The sequence below is a fragment of the Camelina sativa genome, chromosome 9 (genome assembly GCF_030686135.1).
Source record: "Camelina sativa cultivar CO46 ecotype springtype chromosome 9, ASM3068613v1".
NCBI lineage: Eukaryota > Viridiplantae > Streptophyta > Magnoliopsida > Brassicales > Brassicaceae > Camelina > Camelina sativa.
Genome location: NC_141888.1, coordinates 39,060,588 through 39,083,505, shown reverse-complemented (window position 1 = coordinate 39,083,505; position 22,918 = coordinate 39,060,588). Strand labels below are relative to the sequence as shown.

The window sequence follows — 22,918 nt, the reverse complement described above, 5'->3', positions numbered from 1 at the left end:
CACGTTTGAGATTTTATCAATTTTATCAAATGTTTTTAACCCAAAACATTGGCAGTTTGGCACAAACAACATATTAATGTACACTATGTTAAACTAAATCTCACACAAATAAATATAACAAATAAATATTCCTTCAACAATATGTATGTTTTATATCATTTAGTAAAGTAAGTTTAGTGTTTATATAGATTTATACTCAAAAGTTTGAATTATTATATTTGAGCTCAAGAATTTATGTTAATAGAAAATATTTTAAATTAAAATATCGCGAATGCGCGGGTAGAAATTTTACAAATTCTAGTTGGTTCATATAATAAAAAGATTACCCGAGATTTATAGTATAGTGTTTTAATTTGTAACATTACATTTACACACTAAATATTGTTTTTTCTTATCCTTTAGTGAAATCTCAGTGTCACAACAATACAACATTAGCTAGACAGTCTCTATCACAGCCGCAATTTTATCTTTTAACAAGATTAGGTTTGAGACTTGAGAGATTATGAATGAGATTGGTGTGATTATAATAATATGAAGTCTTGTCTATCTGATTTCTCAACCCAATCATTAATCCATGACCAAACTCCTTGCTGATGTATCTGTTACACCTTAGGAATAGTTTTGTCATGCGGAGACAAAGAAAAAAGAAAGACAAAGTGCAAAAAGAAAATCAACTCATTGACCAAATTATATCACACAATACAAAAGGATATTACCACAACTTAGATTACAAAATGAGAAATGCAAAGGTAAGAAAAGGATCTATCCAGCTCTCTGCTTAAGTCGCCTTTCGATTGACTTTCAAGTAGGGCAGAGCTCCGATTACGTTGTCATAGTCGCTCCGGTTCACTTCGGTCTGTGTTACAGAAGACACAGCACAAAGTTAAGACATGTACAAAAGAAGAGGGTAATGAACAGAGGAGTGAAGTTGCTAATGAAACAAAGCCAAAACAAAGTAATAACTTGAACTTGTGAGTTGTGATTATACACTAGGAAGATTCAGATTATGAAACTGATGCCAACTAAGTTATTTCTCCTTAGATCACATTTCCAATGGAACCTAATGCAGTGAATGTAGTGAGAGATGCAGGGAGTCGAATACACAAGGAAAGATGCAGTTTGAAGTTAAAAAATGTGTGTTTTTGACAAACGAAACCGTGCATTTACTACCAAGACATTAGCAGACAAGTTTCAGACTTCATAACTAGCTTAAGAAAATGAGTTTTTGCGTCTCCTCTATCAATATTCTATCCTAAGAGCTCGTTCTTTCCAAACCGTATTCACACCTAATGCTAAAACATCAACAAGATTCACACACAGCTAATCACTAAAGTTTGAAAGATATGAAAGCATTTTTACACACACACCAAACAAACACCCATCAACAATTTGCAGAATCAACATTCCTTGTTAAAGAAAAACCAAATTTGTGTCTGCTCCATCATCCTTCTAAGCTAAGAAGAGCTCGTTCTTTTCAAACCGTATTCACACCTAATGCTAAAACACACACAAAACTAACAGTCTAACACCCATCAACAATACTTGCTAAAGAAAAAACAAACCATTTTCGATAGACGCAGTTTCCTCTTGTTGTTCTTCTTAGCTAACAAATGCTGCTTTCCAGATCTCCTCCTCACAATCTTCCCCTTACCGGTCACCCTGAACCGCTTCGCTGAAGCCTATCAACAAAATAACATTACACATTTTCATAATTTCATTCAACAAAAAGACTTGACAACAATCAAGATAAGCAAAACACCTTTACTTAACCAATTAAACTCTTCTAAACGCTAATATAAAGTTCACAGCTTCAGCAAAATCCCAAACTTTACCAGATATACTCTAAGTCTCTATCACTCTATGACACCAATAGACACAAGACTAACCATTGGACCGAGAAAAAATCAAAACTTTCGAAGCTAAACACTTCAATTTGAGCTCCACTATGCTAAAAACAGAAATGTAGAGAAAGAGAGAGAGAGATAGGGGAAAAGGACCTTGTGGGTCTTCAACTTGTAGCCCTTATGAGCGAAAACGGTAAAAGACTGAACTTTTTGGGAATTGGGAGAAGCAACTATAGAAATCTTCTGAGGCAAAACAGCGCGAAGCCCAGAAATGGAGTGAGTTGAGGCAAGACTCTTCGCGAATTGAACGGAACTGCGAAGTGAAACCTTTGGGGAAGAAGGGCGTAAAGGATGACAGAAGCTAACGTTAACGGAAGCCATAGAGAGAGAAGCCATTATAAGGGTTTGTGCTCTCGGCGACTTTTTTTTTTTGTAATCTTTTGTACTCACTCCGATTGAGGGAAGAAGAGATGATGAAGAAGATAGATAAGCTTCTTTTCGCCTTAAGAGAGAAAGAGATTGAACGGATAATGTGAATTCCGGTTTATTCCGGTTTAGAGAATCTGATTGATTTGAAAACCGGAATTGTTGTTGGTTTTGCTCGAATTCAAAAACTTGGCAAAGTGTGTGAGTGTAAATTTATTGTTAAATTTACTGTTAAATTGACACATACTAAATTGGGAAAAATGTCGTAAAAATCCCCAACTTTCAAATTTGGGACGTTTTAACCAACTTTTAAGATGCCATTTTAATCCCAAATTTTTCGTTGACTTGACCATAAAATAACAAAATTTTATTGACCACGTTGTTTATTTTCTGTTAAAGATCTCAAAAATAGAGTAAAATTATATGTTATTTGCTACCGTTTTGCATAAACGACCATGTTTTTAACGCTAAAAACAACATCTTTTACCAATTGAAGAAACTAAATCCCCAAATCGATTCCAATTTCACAAATTCATAACCCTAGAAAGAAACCCTAAATACTCTCTACACATCGATGGTACATCACACTCACCAACTCAACCAGATGTGTAAAAGTTTGAACTTGAACTCATCGTAACCGAGAGATTGCATAAGAGATTTTGGTATTATAGAGAGAATTTACGATTTTTTTTCTAGGATTAGAAATTTAATAAACGCCATGCTTAAAACGGTGTAGTCAACAAAACTTTGTTATTTTATGGTCAAGTCAACAGAAAGTATGTGATTAAAATGGCATCCTGAAAGTTGGTGATTAAAACATCCCAAATTTGAAAGTTGGGGATTTTTATGACATTTTTCCCCTACTAAATTACTTTATTGTAAGGCTTTTATTTTAAAAAATAATTCAAATTTTTATTGTAAAATGAAACAAATTAACAAGAATAACTGCATAAACATTTATATCGTCCTGGGATTGAAGGCACAGGCACACAAAGAGGGCCTCCTTTCGGATGCTTCTTTAAGCAAGTAGGCTCACACTGAAGGCGAGGACAAAGGTCTTCACCCTTAATTTCTTCCCAACACTTGTGTTTTCTTCCCACCACTCCTGTCATATGTTTAAAATTTAAACTTTTATTTTTTATACTTAATCTATATTAATGAATTCGTTTACTGAGAAGATTATGTTTCGAAGAATTAACTACATCAAAGAATTTTTCAGTGAATATAAATTAAACATTTCAGAACACAAATTTTATAACATCATATAAAAAAGCATATGTTGTAGTAAATAAAAGCATAAGTAAATCAGAAAGAGAAAAAAAAAAAAAAAAGAAGCTAAATTGATACTATGGCATTCTTTACTGAACAAAAAGTATTGAAACCTATTTATATATATATATATATATATATATATATCAAAGATGATTTGGTATTAAAATCATAAAAATCTAATTAAAAAGTTTTGTCAACTTAATTTTGATAAACTAGATTCTCTAGCAGAAACTATATGTAATACATGGAGAAATCATGTTATAAATGTTGATACAAACCTAAAACAAGAATTGTAAAAATAATGAGAATGGTAAGCGAGAGTTGAAAACTTTTCTTCATGATCCTAGATGATAGAAATAAATTTATAGTGTTTCAAAAATTGAAAAGAAAGAACAAAAATGTAGTAGATGTTTTCAAAAAATAACAAAGTGTGGTTATATATAATAGATGTATCCTCCAATTAGACATATCTAATTTAAGTTATGCACCATTTTAAATTCCGAAATAAATGGATCTAGTTTTACTTAAGTTCTGAGATGTGTTCGAAATTTCACCCTCTTATTTGCAAATATAGCAAATGGGACAATCGTAATAAGATGGTTCAACTATAATGTGTTGTTTTAAGAACATTTTTTAATAGATATCTTATTATATTATCTCTAGCACACATTATTTTACATGATATTATACTGTATGTATTAAGTACCCTCACAAAAAAAAAAATACAATTTATTTATAATTTTGCTATATATATATATATAATATGCTAGTTTTGCTAGAAAATTTTGTTATCTAGCAGATACATATTTTAATAATTTTGCATTCAAATTAAAGATAGATGATAACGAAAGTAAAATTTGGTATAAAAGTACAAAAAATTATAAGAAGCATCTGTTATTATATGTACTCAATAGTTAAAATTCTGAAATTTGGTGATCTAGCAGAAGGTTTATAATAAATTAGCATTCAATAAGGATTATTGTATGATCTATTTTTGAATGATATTGTGAATGACAAAAACCAAATCCAATAACTTAAGAGAAAAGGGATGGAAACATAGGAGAAGCATGGCATATGCAATAAAATGGTGGTCACAATATAATCATGCTAAGCACATGAATGCTCATCATTTGGTCTTTCCTTTGCTTATATACTTAACCACACCAAACGCCAAAAACAATGTAGAGTAATTTAACTTATCTTTCACTTTCGGCATTTTAAATTTGTGATATTTTCAATAATATGAGTAAGTATTCTCTTTTTTATTTTATTTTTAGACAAAATTAATTATTCTCTTATACACATTGTTTTTACAACAATCATTATCATACATTAGTCTTTTTGTGGCTGAATACATTACTTAGTTGTTTGGCTATATCCTATATGTGTACATTACTTCGTTACATTATATAGCGTCATTATCACTCTTATGCAAATTCGTTATAGTGCGGTTAGGTAAGCTCGTGTTTTACTTACGAGTTTGGTACATGTAAATGTAATTAATGCTTGTTACGAGTATGTCATTAGTGTTTTTGGTTTTATTTTCTGAAATTCCCATTTCTACACTTGTACCTCAATTCTTATTGATCTTTCTTCTTATATATGTTCTCTTTCCCTATACATATTGATATACGTTTTTATGTTTGGCTACATCAACATAAATGAATAAATAAGGTTATGATCGCTGTTCATTTACCTCTGCATATTTTCTTTAAAAACACTTTTAACCGTGGGTTTGATTTGGTGACTGATATAATAGAGTAAAAATAGTGGGATGAAAAAGTAAGAGAAGCAAATTATTTAAACCGTAAAGGAGACGAATTAATTTTTCTCCACTTAGGAAGAGTAACAAGAAAGAAATTACAAACCTTTTTTGTTAACAAAGGAATTCAAGAATTTTGTTTCAGTGGTGGAATCCTATGTTGTTCAAGACAAAATACAGTAGGTCTAATTAGTTTGTATATATTGAAAATAATTAAGTTAAACGTTTTTTAGACTGCTAATTATCAGTGTATGTGTATATAATCAACTACTATAAAGTTGTACGATCATTAAATAAAAAATAAAAAAATTTGTTGAGTATCTCAAACATACATGAATGATGAATCTATGCTAGATTTCTGCAATTTGTTTCCTCCATAAATTAGAATATTTAGTCAAATACTTTTTTTTGTCAACATTTAATCAAATACTTATATAAAAACAAATGTCGATTTAGAGTTCAATCCAAATTTTTGTTAAAAAAAATTCAAGTTTAATTCTTACTTAATGTATGGACCAATAGATAAATTTATTAAACAACATTTTTTCTTAGTTTATATTTAAAAGCTTGAATATGACACTTAAATGAATATGGAGGAAATATTATTAAAAAAATATGTGCAATATTATGGGTATGAAACTCAAAAATTCCGGATATCTGGATCAGTCTGAGGACTAGTTTTACTAGTATATGAGCTGAATAAATTTTCACCAAATTATCATTGGATGGTACTGAAAACTAGTATTAGTAGATTACTATTTTTTAATGTATTACGTTCAAAATGTATAGCAAGATCACTTTTTAAAATCTACAAATTAAAAAAAAACTAGAAATGGTCAAAAGAAAGTAGCGAAATTCTATTTTTAGTATGTTAAATTTTAAAATTCTTACCAAAAAAATATGTTAAATATTAAAATTGTTAAAAAAATGATATACCTTTGCAGCTTTGCTTATCATTTTTCCATATTAATCTCCCTTTTTTTATAAGAAAAAAAAAACTGCTTGTATAAATCAACACTTGGAAAAGTAATCACTTAAAGATTAACATTTGACAAACTGACAATCACTATCATCATACGATGTTTCGTAGGGTCGAGGATTTAATTTGTACTATATAAAAACTAACATTTTCTCTTTATGTGGTTTACCCAAAATAAATACTAATAAAACATAAGTTGAAAATTTGAATATAACAAAGTCTTGTCAACGATCCAAATACAATGCAGCAGTAACCCGAAAGAAAGAAAAAAAAGAAAATTCAAAACAAAAATTCCTCTGTTTCTCTTGCGTCTTCACGAGCTTCAAAAACAAAAACAAAAAATTGTCGAAGATAGAACAATTCTGGGGTTTAATTACTTGTGGATCAAGCCTTCTTCACCAGGTTAGAAATCTCGAGTTTCCCAACTTCGAATTTATCATATTGATTTGCTTTTTTTTGTACGTTTGTTTATTTCTGTTAACCCTATTTTGATTTTGATCAAAATTAGAAACCCCTAATTTTTTTTTTTTCTTGAGTGTTCGTTTAGTCTGAGACAAATACTAAAACTGATGTTTTGTTGATTAATTTGTATCAAAAACTAATTTATTGAGCGACAATGTTAATTCTTGTTTCAGTTTCTGGCGTTTTATAGAGATTTTTAATGAAGAAAGCCCCAAGAACAAAAGTTTTAAGATCTTTGCAGAATTACTTAATAAATTCCAAAAATAGTTTTGATCGATAAAACTTGTCTGCTCTATAAGAGACACAAGTCGTGGTTCACTCTCAGACAAAAAACAAATTGTATTCTTCTCATTTCTCACTATAAACAAAACCCTTTTTTTTTTTTTCTTTCGAATCCCAAATTTTATTGTTTCACGAGCTTTATTTTCCCAAGAAACATTTCAAGTTTTTTTTTTCTTTTCTCAAATGGTCAAAACATAAACTATATATTAATCACCAGATTGTTTTGCTAATTTCATCTGCATTATTTGTCATTTGTCACTGCAAAAAAATAAAAAAATATCACCATTTTTATCTGACTGAGGATTTGGCTTGACCTTGATTCTGATACAATCTTTCTAGAGATAGCCCCATTTGACTTGAGCTTCACCTGCCGGACTTGGAGTAGAGACACTGATTCTTCCATACACGTGGTCCTCTTTGTCTCTTCCCATATAGGAAACAGATGAATCTGCAAAATCTCCATTTTTTTTTTGCTAATTGTTAATTATATAACTCATTAGCAGCATTATTCTAATCAAAACTGTTCCTTGTTAATAAAAAAAAGCTAATAAAGGAAACTTCTTTTTGTTAACTTTGAGATTTTGATTGTTTGATGTGGTGGAAGAAGAAGAAGAAAGAAAGGTGAGTCTGTGAATTGTGAAATCTCCCATTAAATTTTTTTCTTCCAGCCCATCCGACCATGGCACACCCGTGACAATGACACTGAAAAAGATTTGTATTTTTTTGCTCAGAAGGTTTTATAAAAATAAAGTCTTTGATTGAAATCAAGAATATCTCAGAAACTGTGTAAAAGTGCAGCACAATTAAACTCTATATACTAGTAGTACTAGTACTAGACCTTTTGTTATAGTCCTAGCTAGCTAGACACAACTTTCTTATCTCTTTAACTACTAGGTCTCAGCTTGTTCTTGTTGTCCCCTTTTTCTTTTGGGACCTAACTTTGCTTTATGGTGATTTGAAACTGGTCAGCTTTGTCCCAAGGACCAAGGATTGTCTTTTTTTCAATCTTCATGTCTTGATCTGTTTTGGCTTAAGATCTCACCTTTCTTTTTTCTCTTTCTTAGAATTTGGGTAGTCTTTAAAGGTTTCTTGATCTGTGTCTCTGTTGTAAAGATTTAATCTTTATCTTTCTTTTTATCATCTGGGTTGTCTCTAAAAATATTCTCTGCTTTTGCTCCATCTTGCTCATCTGTAAGGTATCTTACTTTTTGGCAGAATAAAAGAAGTGTCTACAATGAGAGGCATTAGCTTATAAATCCAATCAATGCAAGTTGGTTTATGCTAGCTTGAATGGAAGTGGTATATGGTTCCAAGAAAACAGCAATGGCGAAGCAGCAGCAATCGGATACTACAAGACCGCCTCTTGTTCCAGCTGAGAAGAACAATGTAGTTTCTGTCACGCGCCGTGCTAGAACAATGGAGGTTAGTTCAAGATACAGATCACCGACTCCTACTAAAACTAGGAGATGTCCTTCGCCTAATGTCACGAGGACTGTGCCTTCTTCAACCTCTCAATCTTTATCGAAAAGAGCTGTTTCAGCGGAAAGGAAACGTAGCCCTTCCACACCGGTTAGTGATGTATCTATAGATTTACAGGTTTCTTCTAGGAAGCTACCTACTGGTCGTTTACCTGAAAGCTTATGGCCTTCTACTATGAGAAGCCTTAGTGTTTCTTTTCAGTCTGATTCAGTCTCAGTTCCTGTTAGTAAGAAGGAGAAACCGCTTGTTACTTCTTCGAGTGATCGGACATTGAGACCGTCTTCTTCGAATATAGCTCATAAGCAGCAGAGTGAGACAACATCTGTGTTGAGGAAACATACGCCTGAGAGAAAAAGAAGTCCACTGAGGGGTAAGAATGTGTCTGCTGGACAGTCAGAGAATTCAAAACCTGTGGATGGTTCTCTTAGTAAGATAATAGAACAACATCGATGGCCTAGTCGAATTAGTGGGAGGATTACATCATCAAATCCTATGAACAGAAGCTTGGATCTTGACGATAAAGCTATCAGGAGAATGTCATTGCCTTTGTCTAATAAAATCTCTAAACCATTGCTAAAGTCTTCTAGTGACACAACAAGGTTGTTGTCCTGTTATGAAAATGGTGGACAAGAGATTTTGTCTCCAACAACCTCAGAAGATAGTAGTAGTTGTGAGTCTCTAAAGCTTTTGTCTGCAAGTTCATTAGATAGAACAACCTTAGCTAGGTTGCACCCATTGTCTGCTCCTGGTTCACGCACTGCTTCACCGAGCAGATCCTCATTTTCATCATCGTCATCTAATTCTCGAGGCTTGAGTCCTTCAAGAGGAGTGAGTCCCTTGAGAGGATTAAGTCCTTCAAGAGCGGGAAATTTCTCCTGTGTGAGATCTTCTACACCTCCACCGAGAGGTGTAAGTCCATCCCGGATAAGACAAACCGCACAATCCAGTAGCAACACAACCTCGGTACTCAGCTTCATTGCGGATGTCAAGAAAGGTAAAAAGGCAACTTACATAGAAGATGTTCATCAGCTTCGGTTACTCTATAATAGATATACGCAGTGGCGGTTTGCAAATGCTCGAGCTGAGGGAGTAAGCTATATTCAAAGCTTAATTGCTGAGGTACCAATACACAAACTTGACACATTGTATCAATTTTAAGCTTCAAATTCCAAGTCTATAGTTAGAGTGACATTATACAAGTGTACATTCCTCTGTTTTTAACAATCTTGAGGTTACAGGAAACACTATACAATGTCTGGCATGCAACTTCAGACCTACGAGATCATGTGACGAACCAAAGAATTTACCTCCAACAGCTGAAGCTAGAAATGAAGCTAGAATCCATCTTAAATGATCAGGTAAAATATGTCTTCACTTCCACTTGTGTTCATCAGAGTATCATCCTCATGATCTAAAGGCATTCATGTAAGTATTTGTGCAGATGGTTTGCCTTGAAGATTGGGCAACACTTGAGAGAGAACACATTAGTTCTTTAGCTGGTGCCATTGGAGATTTGGAAGCAAATACTCTCAGGCTTCCACTGGCAGGAGGAACAAAGGTATTGGTTTCTTACTTCTTCACACAGTGATCGAAAAGACCAAGAATCGAGTAATGATTTCGCAAAGCTCTTGTGATCACAGGCGGACCTTAGATCTCTAAAGTTGGCTATGTCCTCAGCTCTTGATGTTATGCAGAGTATGGGATCATCCATCTGGTCTTTACACTCGCAAACAGAGGAGATGAATAAGGTTATTTCCGATCTTGCTGTTACAGTAGCAAAAGAGAACTTTTTGCTTGACAAATGTGAAGATCTCTTGGCATCAACCGCAGTCATGGAGGTAACAAATCAAAATACAAATCCAAGAATCTATGGTTTTCAACGCGTTAAACCGAGTTTTTCTTTGTGTGAAACAGATAGAAGAGAGTAGCCTCAAGACCCATCTGATACAAAAGAAGCAAGAAGAAGAAGTAAGAGATGATGCAGAGTCTCCATCATTGCCATTAAGCAAGTTTCCATGGCCGTAACAACATCACACTTCAAAGAATGACTTGTAAATCGCTCTTTTTGGCCTGCATTTTCTTCTGCCATCATCTTTTTCCATTTTGTCTTTTACTTGTAGGAAAAAGATGTGAAGAAGGTTAGAGAGGGTTTAAAGAATAATCAATGAAGAAAATGCAATTTAAATATTCACATGTAACCTCAGTTTTAGGTTTTCTTCTTAACCAAATATATAATCTCTGTTAGTTTAGTACTCAAATAAATTACATTTTCACACAAAATAGTAAATTGAATATTATTATTTGAACAGACTTTATGTAGTTTCTGTCATGTAAGCAATTAAGTTATAAGCTTGGTTAAACAAGTACACTTCTGTATGAATCAACTACGATGAAAGTTATACAAAAATGATTAGAGAAATGATCTACAAACGAAGAACATCATTCAAATAGGACTAATTCTATCTGTTATACAGCTCTTGACTCTCTTGAGACATGGTAGAAAAGTAAATATACAAAACTTTACTTTAGCTCTCAGAATCCTTACCAAAAGATTTAAACTTCAGATTCGATCTGTAGAGGCTCAGCCGTTACTTCTGCAACCGTTATTTCTGCAGCCGAAACTTCGCCTTCCGGTTGTTTTTTCTTCTTTCTTGAGGCTGGTTCTTGTGGTTTCCGAATCATCTCCTTGTTTGGTACCAAGATAATGAACAAGTTTCTATCCCTGAAGTTTTTGCTCTCTTCAGTCGCAAGCTACAGATCCGGGACAAGTTTCAGTGACTCACCAATCAATTCACAGACAGTTCACATTGATAAATAACAAGAGGAGAACGAACATGTTACCTCCCCTATTTCGGTTTGAAAACGTCTGAGGAGTTCAATAGCGATATTTCTGAACTCGTTTTCTCGTCCTTTCATGCTCACAATAACCTTAACCTGTGTGCATTACAAGTAGTACATTAACAAAATACATTCAGCTTAGACAGAACTCTCGCAGTCGCAGCTTATGAAGATTATGGGAACAAACCTTGTCACCATCTTGCAAGAACTTTTGGGCAGCTCTTAGACGAACAGAATAATCATGCTGATCAATGTTATAACTGTCGGAAAAAAAAGTGGTAACCTTTGAGAAGATTCAGTTCTTAAAACTTCATTTGCAACATCACAAACAAAAAACGAAAGCCTTTACCCCATTTTAAGCTCCTTTAAGTCCATGCGAGTGGCTGATATGAAGAAACACAAGAAAAAAACACATAAGCTGATAAACATCTCATTTCCAACTCTAAAACTAAGAGGGAGAAGAACAGTCAATACTTTTCTTTTGCTGATCTTTCTTCTTCTTCTGCTGTTCGTATCTGTATTTACTGATAAAGCAAAACAAAAAGCATCATCACCGGTAATACAGCACAGCTTGGTATATCTCTACAAGGAGACAATTTCAACACATATTTAGAAACTCACCTGTAGTCCATCATTTTAACAACTGGAGGATCTGCATCAGGTGATAATATCACCTGAAAACAAACACAATCTATCAATTTGAGTTGGTTGGCTTAGTTACACTAGAGACTCGGTGTAGCTAAATTAATTTGTTAAGTTCTGGTTTGCTTAGTACTACAAGAGAGTTCTATATATACCAATGTAAACCCTATTCTTCTGTTATTTGCTTTGCTTCTAGTTCAATCTTCCTTTTACTAGCTCAATTTCACTGACTATTCGCATATTCAGGCATCAACTCGAGTTCTGATTCATCTTTCAGACTCATATCATAGCAAAAACATTGCATATACCATAATAGCAACATTTCAGTGGAAACACATACCAGATCAAGCTCAGCATCATCAGCCATTCGAACAGCTTCGTCTTTAGATACTAAACCAAGCTACAGAGAGCAAAAACAAAACTGGACCTTTATGAGTCTATTAATTTTACAGAATCAAAAGCTGATTTCAAGAGATTGAAGTCACATTTACCATGTTCTGTTTTTCATCGATAAGCCTAACAGTAGCTGACCTACTCAAACACACAACAATACCATCAAAGTTCGAATCATCAAGAAAAATTTCAAAATCACAATTAGGCTAATGAAACCTTCTTAGTACCTAATTGAGGCGATATCAAGCGCTTCATCAACTTCTGCTTCTTTCGGTCTACCTCGCCTCGAGTCTCCAGAGAAACGATAACCTCCTCCACCACCACCACCACCTCCGAAGCGGCAAGTGACGGTGAAGCCACGGCGAGGAGAAGGAGTGAGATTAGCGAAAGACAGTTCGGTTTTGGAGAGACGAAGACCACAGAGCTTGGAATCGACGGAGAATAGTGAATGCGACGACAAAGTTTTGGTGATTCCGGAGAAAACGGCGTTGAATCCGACGGTGCTGGTAATCCCAACCATGGCGCTTCTTCTTCACTTCCAGAAGGTTTCAAAACCTTCGCAGCTGCACGAAGCTCTTATCCAGAACCAGAAGCCAAACAAAAAAAAAAGCCATGAGATTGTACTACGTCGTTTAACAAGTTAGTGTTGGAAACGAAACGACGGTGTTTTATTAATGGGCTTTTACTGGACCAATTTAAAAGAAAGGGCTCAATATTAATGTCATTGTTCCTTAATCCTTAGTACGACAGGATTAAAAGAGTTTAATTGTGTGACTTCTGTCTTGTGTCACATTAATTGATAATTTCATCTATTAAATTCCAGTTTTGTCCTCTCACCAATTTTGACCTTTTTATTTTTCAGGAATATGATATTCCTGTTCTAAAAGGGAGAAGAACAAAAGTTAATTATTCTTTGCAAAAGAATTCATGGTTATTATGACTTCTCAGTAAAATATTTTCTAAATTATAATGTCATAAATCAATTATTATTATAATTAATTATATAGATGTATATTTGTGTAGAAGTACATATAAATTCACAAACATATATAAGCTAAATGTTCAAACTTTCAATAGCTTTTACCAAACAAAAAAAAAAAAGAAAAAACTTTTAATAGCTAGAGATAATCTTTGAGTATTAATTGACTTTTACAGTTTTTACTCATGCAGACCCATGCCAAATACACTTTTAGTATTAGTAGATTTATATTTTGATAAAAATGCAATAAATTCATCAATCTTAACTCTTAAGTTTTTATATCTTACAAAACTTTCCTTCAACTTTTTTTTTTTCTTTTGGTCAGAGATTTTTCCATCAAATTTTTATTTTTTTCCTATTTTGTTTGGGAATGAAAAAATAGAGGATATTCTTGTAATTAACAATATAATTTCACACGTGAGAAATATAAAGGAAAAGAACAAAAAAAAAAGAAGAGGAAATTAGGGCAAAAAAAAAAAATATAGAACACACAGCTTCCAAAAACAAAAAGGAAAAGGAGTGATTCTTTAATCTTTCTCTACCGTCAATACACATATATAAACACTATATAGCTCTCTCCTCTATCTATCTATCTGCAAAAAAGAAAAAAAATCACTTTTTTATTTTATATTTTTATTGAATCTTCCTAATCGCGAACAGAGAAAAAACAGAGTAATGCAACAACAAGGTGAATCATCGATTTTGAGCTTGAGACCCGGCGGTGGCGGCGGTGGAAAGAGGCTTTTCGTTCCTCGCTTTAGCTCCTCTTCTTCCTTTGATCTTACCAATGGCGGTGGTACCGGTGAAACCCTTATTCCCGTCAAGGTAAAATTCACCTAATCATAATCCTCTGTTTTTTTTTCTTCTCCTTGATTTGATTTCATGGGTTTGTTTTTTTTTTCCGCGAATTTGAGTTTGAACAAGCTGTATAAATTGTAGGGTTTGATTCGTTTCCGTGATTATGAATCGAATTATGAAAAAAAGTTTGGATCTTTTTGGGTTTTTTTTCTTTACGATTGTTGAAATTTGAATGTGGGACAAAGATTGATACTTTATGTTGTGTAATTGAAATTTTTTGTTTTGTTTTTTCGTAGAGAGAAAATTCTGGTGAACGTGTGAAGTTTAGCCGAGAGCAGTTGCTTCAGGTCAAACAGGTAGTGAATTTAACCCTATTTCATATGTTAACTTGGCTTTGTGTTTCTGTTCCTTGTGAAACAAATCACTCATCGTTATGTTTTCTTTAATAGGAGTCGGTTCAAGTCTCTGATGATATCCTAAGACGCTGTAAGGAAATCGCAGTTGAGCTTTTTGGCGAAGATCAGAGTTGGGGGAATCGTGCAGCCGAGAGTAAAGTGAGTGTTTGTTTGATCTTTCTCTCTTTTGTAATTCTTTGCAGACCTTTTTGTTTTTCTTAATCACATTCTTGTTTTTGGTTCTTTTCAGCCAACAAACCAGACACAGAATCGTTATTCCCAGCCTGATACCCGTGACTGGCATACTCGTGCGCCGGTTCCAACCTCTGGTAAAGAATGGGTAAGAGACGACTCTCGCGAAGCTAAAAATACATCTCAATGGGTAAGTTTTTTTCCGTCACTTGTTACTTGTTGTTGGCATGCTGTTTTTACTAGTTTTCTCTTCTTGCTAACGGTGATGATCATCTTGTGAAAACAGTCTGGTCCTGCCCCTGTGCTGGTTAAAGCAGAAGTCCCATGGTCAGCTAAAAGAGGAGCTCTTTCAGATAAAGACCGAGTCCTCAAAAACGTCAAAGGGTATATTGTCAACAAACTAATATTAGTGTTTTCAGCTTTTGTCCTTGAAGTTAATTGTGGTGTATATATATTCTGACTGATTATGATTTCTCTGCAGTATTCTGAACAAGCTTACCCCGGAGAAGTACGAGCTTCTTAAAGGTCAATTGATTGATGCTGGCATCACTTCTGCTGATATCCTAAAGGTTTGTTTTTTTTTAATTCCTGATTTTTTCTGCTGTTGTGATTCTCTGTTTCTCTTCATGGTATTGATTTGCTCTTTACCTTTTGATTTGCAGGGAGTGATACAGCTGATTTTTGAGAATGCTATACTGCAGCCTACGTTCTGCGAGATGTACGCTCGTTTGTGTTTTGATATTAACGGAAAGCTTCCTTCGTTTCCACCTGAGGAACCTGGTGGCAAAGAAGTGACTTTTAAAAGACTCCTTTTAAATAACTGCCAAGAGGCGTTTGAGGGTGCCACCGCACTGAAGGAAGAAATCAGAAAGATGACCAATCCAGACCAAGAAATGGAAAGAATGGATAAGGAGAGAATGGTGAAGCTCAGGACACTTGGAAATATTCGTCTTATTGGAGAACTTCTAAAGCAAAAGATGGTGCCTGATAAGATAACTCATCACATTGTCCAAGTATGTATTATGACCTATGTTTCTTGTTTATTTACATTCCGCATATTCTTATATTGTAGCCTTGTAGAGAGCTCATTGAACTTGAAATTTTTGTAACACAGGAGCTTTTAGGAGAAGACAGTAAAGCTTGCCCAGCTGAGGGAGATGTTGAAGCTCTTTGCCAATTTTTTGTAACCATTGGGAAGCAACTTGAAGAGAATCCACGATCTCGAGGTATAAACGATACGTACTTTGGCAGGCTGAAGGATCTAGCAATGCATCCTCTACTAGAGCTTCGTCTTAAATTTATGGTCCAAAACGTTATTGATCTTCGACGTAACAAATGGGTACCGAGGCGTGAGGAGGTAAGATTTTTATCATTCCATCTCAAACCTTTAATAACCATCAGTCTTTAGTTCTCTCAGAGTTGTGCTTACGTGTTGTTTACTGTGCAGGTGAAAGCAAAGAAGATCACTGAAATCCATTCTGAGGCAGAGAGAAATCTTGGGTTGCGTCCGGGTGCAATGGCAAGTATGAGAAACAACAACAACAACCGTGCTGCGGCTTCTGGTGCAGCGGACAGTATTGGCTCTGGAAGCATCTTTGGCCGTCCTGGTACTGGAGGAATGATGCCTGGCATGCCTGGTGCTATGAAGATGCCTATTGATGAAGGCGGCTGGGAAATACAACGGACCAGATCCATGCCCAGAGGGAATAGACAAACAGTGCAGCAGCCGCGTGTTCAGCCTCCTCCTGCTATCAACAAGTCGTTCTCAGTCAACTCAAGGCTTCTTCCTCAGGGCAGTGGAGGCCTCCTTAATGGTGGTGGTAGACCAAGTGCTCTTTTGCAAGGTAACGGTTCTAGCTCAGCTCCTCAAGCCTCTAAACCCATTCCAACTGTTGAGAAGCCGTTACCACGGTCTCAAGCTCAGCCACAGCCTCAGCCACAGGCGGCTCCTCTGGCTAATAGCCTGAACGCAGGAGAGCTCGAAAGAAAAACCAAGTCGCTTCTTGAAGAATATTTCAGTGTTCGTTTATTGGGTGAGGCATTGCAATGTGTTGAGGAACTGAAATCTCCATCTTACCACCCGGAGCTAGTCAAGGAAGCCATCTCACTCGGTCTAGAGAAAAACCCTCCGTTGGTTGAACCAATTGCCAAACTCTTGAAACATCTCATCTCCAAGAATGTGCTAACATGTGAAGACTTAGGGGCGGGTTGTATGCTCTACGGTTCAATGTTGGATGACATTGGAATCGATCTGCCAAAAGCACCAAAGAGCTTTGGAGAGATCTTAGGGGAGTTGGTCTCAGCTAAAGCCTTGGAATTCGACTTTGTAGGAGAGGTTCTGAAGAAGATGGAAGATGAGTGGTTCAGAACTATCGTGCTTGAGGCGGCTTCAAAGTGTATTAGCGAGGCTAGCGAGAGTCCATCAGGATAGTCTATTCGAATCGCAAGCGAAGAAGTTCTTAAAACTTTTACTTGGAGAGTAGTCTGAATCAATTTTTCTTTATAAAGGTTTTGAGTTAATATCATATACTTGGACGATTTGGTTCAGCTTTGTTTACCTCTCGTGTTTTTTTCGTTCATCTTGAGTTTTGAAACATTTCAGGGTGAGAAAAAAAAGAAAGTTACATTTGTTATTTTATTGCTAAAAAAGCTTATCAAATTCTCTACAATATCACTTTCTGCTTTTAGATGGTTTAACACCATTAGCTATAACAGTACCACCAACATTGACTAGAATTTGTAGATCATAACACTTTCGAACTGTAAAAGCTTTGAGGATGTATAACTTAGTAACTTTGCATGTATTAGACAAGTATATCGTTCGTAAATCTATTCGCATTCAACAAAACTACAAGAGAATTGGCAGCTCAATTAGTATATTAGAAAGGTTCTTAAAGGTACAACAACTTAATATAAATATTAATCGTTGACGTTAATACTCTATTAAATCTGAGATGCAGACCTTGATTAATTTTTAATCATCGTTGAAACAGAGCTCAGATATACTTGTATAATGGTAGTACCATTACCCATATACAAAACTAATATTCTCGAGTCAACCTTAAAAATTATGACATGCCACTCACAACTCGAATTACTAAAATCTTATCTGTAATTGAGTTGTATTATCTATGTTTTAACAAAGAAGTACCTACCACTGATGGGATTATAAAGCCCCATCACGGCATCACTCGTTGACACAAGTATACATTTTTTCATAAACTTATTCTTTTTCAGAAAACAGATTCAAAAATCTTTTTGAATTAGGTACAAGTTCAAAAATGCAAATGAGATCTTCCGTACTTGTTTATTGTTTCTTGATCATCTTCCTATTAACCATCCAATCACATCCTATTCTATCAGATCACAATGATGATAGGAAACTTGTGGAACACGGCGCTGGAAACGACAACAATCTTCACATTTTCGTTAAAAGAAAAGGGATTATTCCTATATTCATCCCATCATCATCCAACCGTCGATCTTCTCCTCTGTTGAGCTTATGTAGTTTTGGAACTGCTCTTCTTAGTTATGTGCTATTGATTTTCTTCTCGTTCTAAATACTATATTATATTTGGTTGGTTGCAAAAGCATGTTATAATAATTTCAAAGTGAGTAAAAGTGTTATCTAATTTTATCTTGTCCTAATCTTGTGGTTTGTATTGTGTAATTGACAAAGCCTTGCATTCTTAATCTATGTTCATATGCCGTTGCAACGTAAAATTGTTAGTCTCTAATCGCAAAAAAAAAAAAAAAAAAAAACTTGTGCAAATTACTTATTGTTCTTAGTACCAACAAAATATATATGGTTTCGCAGCAGATTTTTGATTTAGAAACTTATCGATCAGATTTTTTTTTTTATGTTTTTGGTTTGATTTTATTTAGTTGGATTTTCTGGTTTATTATAGCCTTATAGGTTTCTGGTTTATTTTTATTTTATTGGACAAAAAGCTAATTATTTCTGGTTTATTTGGATTTTAATTTAAATCTAAAGTTCTAAACAAATAAAAACAAAACCCTAAAAAAATTGCAAATTAGCTTTTGATAAATTAAAGATGGCGGAGGACAACCTCACCGCCGGTGTAAGAGTCCCTAGTTGCCGATACGATCGCCGTTGCAAAATCAAAGGAGAAGTAGACTTAATCAGCTCTCTACCCGATGTGATCCTTCAACATATTCTCTGCTTTATTCCGACCAAACTAGCCATCACAACTTGCCTCTTGTCCAGGCGATGGAGGTATGTCTGGTGCGACACACCTTCACTCTCCTTCATTAATGGTAGCACACTTAACGCTGCTTTGTATTACAAAACCCAAGATCGTTATACAGCTCCCAAGATGATGGATTTGAACATCCGAGCCCGCGAGATCCACCATATTCCACAACTTAACAGTTGGATCGAGTTGGCCATGTCCCGCAACGTGGAGAATATGTCCCTGAAAATCGTAGCAAACTTGCTTGACAAGTATGATATTCCTGAATTCTTTTACATCAATACCTCTGTCAAGCAACTCACCTTTGAGTTCTATTATGCTAATATGATCCCTATACGCTCTGTGTCTTGGATATCTTTGAAGAAGCTGTCATTGCGTTGTTGTAGTCTCTCTGATGAATCCCTGGCTAAGTTTCTATCTGGTTGTCCTGTCCTCGAAAGCTTAACATTGCATCTCTGTGATGAACTGAGGGTTCTTGATCTCAGCAAATGGCTGCGTCTGAGAACATTACATGTTGTCCGCAACTTGTCTGGTCCAGATCCAATGCAAATTGTGGCACCACATATCCATCGTCTCATATTGAGAAACTCTCAGTTTCCATGTACTTTAGTTGATGTCTCATCTTTGCGGAGCTTCGTGGTGATCCTTTTCCGATGTTCCAGTTTGTTATTCCTCCTGCTGTAAAACGAGTGTTACAAAACTCACCTGATCTAAAGAAGCTAACAATACACACAAGAACTTGCGAAACAATGCTGGTACGTTTATTTACCATAAACCTTTTTTAATCTTCTTGACCATTTTAAACTATTGTTGAGTTTGAAATTTTGAATAATCTAAGAACCAAGTTTTTTTTTTGCCGTTGAGCAGGGGAAGCATATTGATAGACACTTGGATTCGCTAGACTCAAATCCGGATCAATGCTTGCAACGGTCAAAAGATATATTTCGGAACAAGTCCCGTTGGGATGTAGAGTCAAAGCACTTGGCTTCATTCATGGAACTTTTGCTGGAAAACACAAAGAGATTAGAGAAAATGATCGTACACTTGGAAGACCGTTACCTTAAAGCAAGAGATTTTAAAAGGCTGGTTCGCACACTTTCTCACAAGAACGATTGGGGAAATCATAGGGTTTCAACCATTGTGTTCTCAACCAAGCCCAAAACATCTGACGAGTGGGCAATCATAGGGTTTCGGTAGGCTATTCTGTTTTTTTTTTTTTATATATAAATTACCTGATATCACTTATTTTGATTTTTTTTTAAACAATGTTTTCTTTAAAGGAAGAAAAGTAATTTTTCCATAGAAGTTATAAAAGTAATCATATGTGATACAAAAAAAAAAAGAGTGAGAATTATGATAGTATGGTGGACTTGCGATTTTTTTATGGTTGAGGCTGGTTCACTCAATTTTTAACCAAAAATCAACGTGTTTTGATTCTTATAAGTTATAACATTTTCCTATTTCATGATAAATGGAAATTTGTAGATGTCAAAAAATAATAATATGAAAATCATGTAGCTGTAAAATATACTTTAGATCATCAACTAAATTTAAATGAAGCTTCATTGGATGAATCAGAATCACAAGGTCAAGCAACATAGTAGATTGGGCGTCTGTATTCATCAAAGTACTCATCCCGGTGCAAGAACAAAATAGCGTAAATCGCGTATATTATTCCCGGTAGGTACCCTAAGCAAGTTAGTACCAAACAAATGAAGAACTCAACCTACAAAATTAAACAAACAAACAAAAAGATCACAAGTTATAAAAAAAAATTTCTATATTTTATTTTCTAGCCCCTTTATTAGTGCTTTTTTTTTTAGAAAGATTGGATTCTAATTTATGAAGATTTTTGAAGAGTTCAAAAAAATCATTAAAATTGAATAAGTGAAAAATTGTTAAAGATTGATAGAGAGTTTTGTTGATTAGTTTTCTAATATTTAGTAAAGTCTTCCAAACAATCCTGTATTTTTGTGATACTTTCTATGACTTTATTTTGTAAAGAAAATGTCTAAAATCATAAACCAATAACATAATAATTGAATAACACAAAACTTTTAATGAATTTATAAAAGTTTGAATCCAATAACCCAAACAGAGTTTAACAAAATCTTGATTTAATAAAACAGATTCTACATAACATTTAAAATTTTTAAAACTCTATTCAAATCTAAAACACTTATATCAGTAATTCATCTCCAATCAAACATCTTATAGATTGGTTCCGAATCAATCTATAACCGCAATCAAATCGATTTTTAAACCATCGTGATTCGATATCCGAAACAACAAGAAGAGAAATTTCAGAGATTAAGCTACGGCGGATTAGAGATCTGAATTCCTAATTTTGATGAATTTGAGAGAGAGAAATGGAACTTACAGTGCAGCAGCCATGCCTGAGACAAACTCCAACAGGAGGAAGAAGGATGGCGATGATGATCTCGCAGCAAAGCTCGCAACTACTCGCCATTATTAATTCACAAGAGATGAGATCAGATTTGATGACTTAAAAGAAGAAGAAAAGAGAAGCTTCACGAAACAAAGACCACAAATATAGGTTTTTTTTAAGTCGTTGCATACAGCGAACGTCAAATCTAATAATTATGGTACAGGTGTAAACGCGAGATCTTCACCGTTCATTTAGAGGGATTTTTTATATCCTACGGTTCGTTGTTAACGTTTATTATTCTTGGCGTCATTTTATTGGTTGACTCACGGAAGCTTTGTACGACTACGTACACGTTATTCTTTCTCGATTTCCCCTGGGAAAAAAAGAAAAGAAAAAACACTAGTATTAATTAGTTATAAAAATTATTAGAAAATTTACGTGGAAACTATTTTATTAATACAAAGCAATTATATATTATATATATATACACTTATGTTTGTAAAATATTTTAATTTAAATACAAAACTTCAATACTACATAGTTATTGAACGAAATACATAGTTATTGAACGAAAACTAAAAATAAATTTTTATTTTAGCAGCTAATTATATTGTTTGATGAGATTAAGAGATAAAAAATTAGTTATTTCAAAGGAATTAGGACTCTCTGTAAATTAGAAATAACCAAAACAGTGTATATATCATATAAGTTAAATCTAATTTACAGAGAGTCATAATCCCTTTCAAATTAGATTTTTTTTTTTTTTTGTCTATTTCAAAGGGATTATGATATAATTTAATTTATATATAAAAATCTAATTTCGGAATAGAAATAAATTATAAACTAGTACCACACTAGTCAAATCTCTAGTAAGGTATTTGATCTTATATAGAGAAGTCCGCCAAAGAGTGTATACGAATATAAATTCAATTCTTAATTTATCAACTACGAGTAGATTATTTATGTAACTCCCAAAAACTAAAAGCTCACAACATATAATGGCTTTGATTGGTGACAAAATCAAAGCATTACAACTCATACAACTTTCAATTTTTACTAATCACAAAAACTTTACCAAAAATTGTAAGAAAAAGTAATCTGTTACGAAAGAATGAAAGCCGACAAAGTAAAACAAGGGAAAATTATGATTCTAAATGGCGAGATAAACAAACATTAAAAAAAAAAAAAAACTGAAACAAGAGAAGCAAACGTTAAGTCCTTAATCAAGCCAAACAATGTCGTCAACCGATAGAAAACCTACAAATAGAGGGAGTCTTAACCGATAGAAAACTGATGGGAGCGATAATCTCAACCAACAAAAAAATGAATCCGCCTATAATGAATGAAACCACTAGTATAAATTTATCTCAACGAAACGAGATGAAGGCTAAAAGTCAGCGACAAAACTCTCAAACAACAAACGAATGAAATCAATCGATCCACACCTAAACTAACATAATAGGAAATCTCTAATAAATTAATTAATCTATAGGGAATTTTATTAGGCTTAAGTATTACATTACAAACGAATTTATTTAGAAACCTCATTCATAAAAGTTAAGGAATCTGCCA

The 22,918-nt window shown here is 34.1% G+C and overlaps 6 protein-coding genes across 10 annotated transcripts; 3 read left to right on the top strand and 3 right to left on the bottom strand.

The window, feature by feature from the left end:
* Positions 1–657: 657 nt before the first annotated feature.
* LOC104713848 (large ribosomal subunit protein bL35c) lies at positions 658–2,376 on the bottom strand. The gene is made up of 3 exons (XM_010431062.3): positions 1,998–2,376; positions 1,563–1,679; positions 658–856 (listed from the first exon to the last, which is right to left on the bottom strand). Exons 1-3 carry the CDS (start codon positions 2,238–2,240, stop codon positions 779–781), a joined length of 438 nt encoding a protein of 145 aa, XP_010429364.1. The 5' UTR covers positions 2,241–2,376; the 3' UTR covers positions 658–778.
* Positions 2,377–6,447: 4,071 nt separating this feature from the next.
* Positions 6,448–10,693, top strand: LOC104713845 (QWRF motif-containing protein 4). 3 transcript variants are annotated; one of them, XM_010431058.3, is made up of 7 exons: positions 6,451–6,685; positions 7,367–7,648; positions 8,243–9,625; positions 9,745–9,864; positions 9,948–10,064; positions 10,147–10,344; positions 10,421–10,693. In XM_010431058.3, the coding sequence occupies exons 3-7, from the start codon at positions 8,318–8,320 to the stop codon at positions 10,529–10,531; spliced, it is 1,854 nt and encodes a 617-aa protein (XP_010429360.2). In that variant the 5' UTR covers positions 6,451–6,685; positions 7,367–7,648; positions 8,243–8,317; the 3' UTR covers positions 10,532–10,693. The 3 variants fall into 3 exon arrangements, with proteins under 3 accessions (XP_010429359.2, XP_010429360.2, XP_087320880.1); XM_010431057.3 differs by lacking the exon at positions 7,367–7,648 and having other exon boundaries at positions 6,448–6,685; XM_087464754.1 differs by lacking the exons at positions 6,451–6,685; positions 7,367–7,648 and having other exon boundaries at positions 7,788–9,625.
* On the bottom strand, positions 10,294–13,016 carry LOC104713846 (translation initiation factor IF3-2, chloroplastic). 3 transcript variants are annotated; one of them, XM_010431060.3, is made up of 10 exons: positions 12,607–13,013; positions 12,478–12,517; positions 12,327–12,386; positions 11,966–12,018; positions 11,819–11,868; positions 11,694–11,727; positions 11,532–11,604; positions 11,348–11,440; positions 11,052–11,257; positions 10,294–10,619 (listed from the first exon to the last, which is right to left on the bottom strand). In XM_010431060.3, exons 1-9 carry the CDS (start codon positions 12,897–12,899, stop codon positions 11,060–11,062), a joined length of 894 nt encoding a protein of 297 aa, XP_010429362.1. In that variant the 5' UTR covers positions 12,900–13,013; the 3' UTR covers positions 10,294–10,619; positions 11,052–11,059. The 3 variants fall into 3 exon arrangements, with proteins under 3 accessions (XP_010429362.1, XP_087320883.1, XP_087320884.1); XM_087464757.1 differs by having other exon boundaries at positions 10,294–10,613; XM_087464758.1 differs by lacking the exon at positions 10,294–10,619 and having other exon boundaries at positions 10,858–11,257; positions 12,327–12,407; positions 12,607–13,016.
* A 793-nt stretch (positions 13,017–13,809) lies between these two features.
* On the top strand, positions 13,810–17,412 carry LOC104713844 (eukaryotic translation initiation factor). Its single transcript, XM_010431056.3, has 9 exons — positions 13,810–14,183; positions 14,453–14,512; positions 14,606–14,710; positions 14,802–14,933; positions 15,030–15,127; positions 15,225–15,312; positions 15,406–15,756; positions 15,858–16,100; positions 16,191–17,412. Exons 1-9 carry the CDS (start codon positions 14,034–14,036, stop codon positions 17,172–17,174), a joined length of 2,211 nt encoding a protein of 736 aa, XP_010429358.2. The 5' UTR covers positions 13,810–14,033; the 3' UTR covers positions 17,175–17,412.
* Positions 17,413–18,598: 1,186 nt separating this feature from the next.
* Positions 18,599–20,196, top strand: LOC104715923 (putative F-box/LRR-repeat protein At3g18150). Its single transcript, XM_010433286.3, is given in 3 exon segments — positions 18,599–19,617; positions 19,620–19,712; positions 19,825–20,196. Coding segments are annotated over 3 exon segments (1,242 nt in total). The 5' UTR covers positions 18,599–18,798; the 3' UTR covers positions 20,155–20,196.
* Positions 20,197–20,363: 167 nt separating this feature from the next.
* LOC104713843 (PMP3 family protein At2g24040) lies at positions 20,364–21,510 on the bottom strand. The gene is made up of 2 exons (XM_010431055.3): positions 21,338–21,510; positions 20,364–20,683 (listed from the first exon to the last, which is right to left on the bottom strand). The coding sequence occupies exons 1-2, from the start codon at positions 21,425–21,427 to the stop codon at positions 20,546–20,548; spliced, it is 228 nt and encodes a 75-aa protein (XP_010429357.1). The 5' UTR covers positions 21,428–21,510; the 3' UTR covers positions 20,364–20,545.
* Between the last annotated feature and the right edge of the window lie 1,408 nt (positions 21,511–22,918).

Coding starts and splice junctions, on each gene's coding strand:
- LOC104713848 (XM_010431062.3), bottom strand. CDS start 2,240: ATGGCTTCTCTCTCTATGGCTTCCGTTAACGTTAGCTTCTGTCATCCT. Junction 1,680..1,997: donor ACAAGTTGAAGACCCACAAG/GTCCTTTTCCCC, acceptor TTTTGTTGATAG/GCTTCAGCGAAGCGGTTCAG. Junction 857..1,562: donor AACTGCGTCTATCGAAAATG/GTTTGTTTTTTC, acceptor TCTGTAACACAG/ACCGAAGTGAACCGGAGCGA.
- LOC104713845 (XM_010431057.3), top strand. CDS start 8,318: ATGGAAGTGGTATATGGTTCCAAGAAAACAGCAATGGCGAAGCAGCAG. Junction 9,865..9,947: donor AATCCATCTTAAATGATCAG/GTAAAATATGTC, acceptor GTATTTGTGCAG/ATGGTTTGCCTTGAAGATTG. Junction 10,345..10,420: donor CATCAACCGCAGTCATGGAG/GTAACAAATCAA, acceptor TGTGTGAAACAG/ATAGAAGAGAGTAGCCTCAA.
- LOC104713846 (XM_010431060.3), bottom strand. CDS start 12,899: ATGGTTGGGATTACCAGCACCGTCGGATTCAACGCCGTTTTCTCCGGA. Junction 12,518..12,606: donor CTTGATATCGCCTCAATTAG/GTACTAAGAAGG, acceptor GTGTTTGAGTAG/GTCAGCTACTGTTAGGCTTA. Junction 12,387..12,477: donor TCGATGAAAAACAGAACATG/GTAAATGTGACT, acceptor TGCTCTCTGTAG/CTTGGTTTAGTATCTAAAGA.
- LOC104713844 (XM_010431056.3), top strand. CDS start 14,034: ATGCAACAACAAGGTGAATCATCGATTTTGAGCTTGAGACCCGGCGGT. Junction 15,128..15,224: donor GTCCTCAAAAACGTCAAAGG/GTATATTGTCAA, acceptor ATTTCTCTGCAG/TATTCTGAACAAGCTTACCC. Junction 15,313..15,405: donor CTTCTGCTGATATCCTAAAG/GTTTGTTTTTTT, acceptor TTTGATTTGCAG/GGAGTGATACAGCTGATTTT.
- LOC104713843 (XM_010431055.3), bottom strand. CDS start 21,427: ATGGCGAGTAGTTGCGAGCTTTGCTGCGAGATCATCATCGCCATCCTT. Junction 20,684..21,337: donor TCAGGCATGGCTGCTGCACT/GTAAGTTCCATT, acceptor TTAATTTTGTAG/GTTGAGTTCTTCATTTGTTT.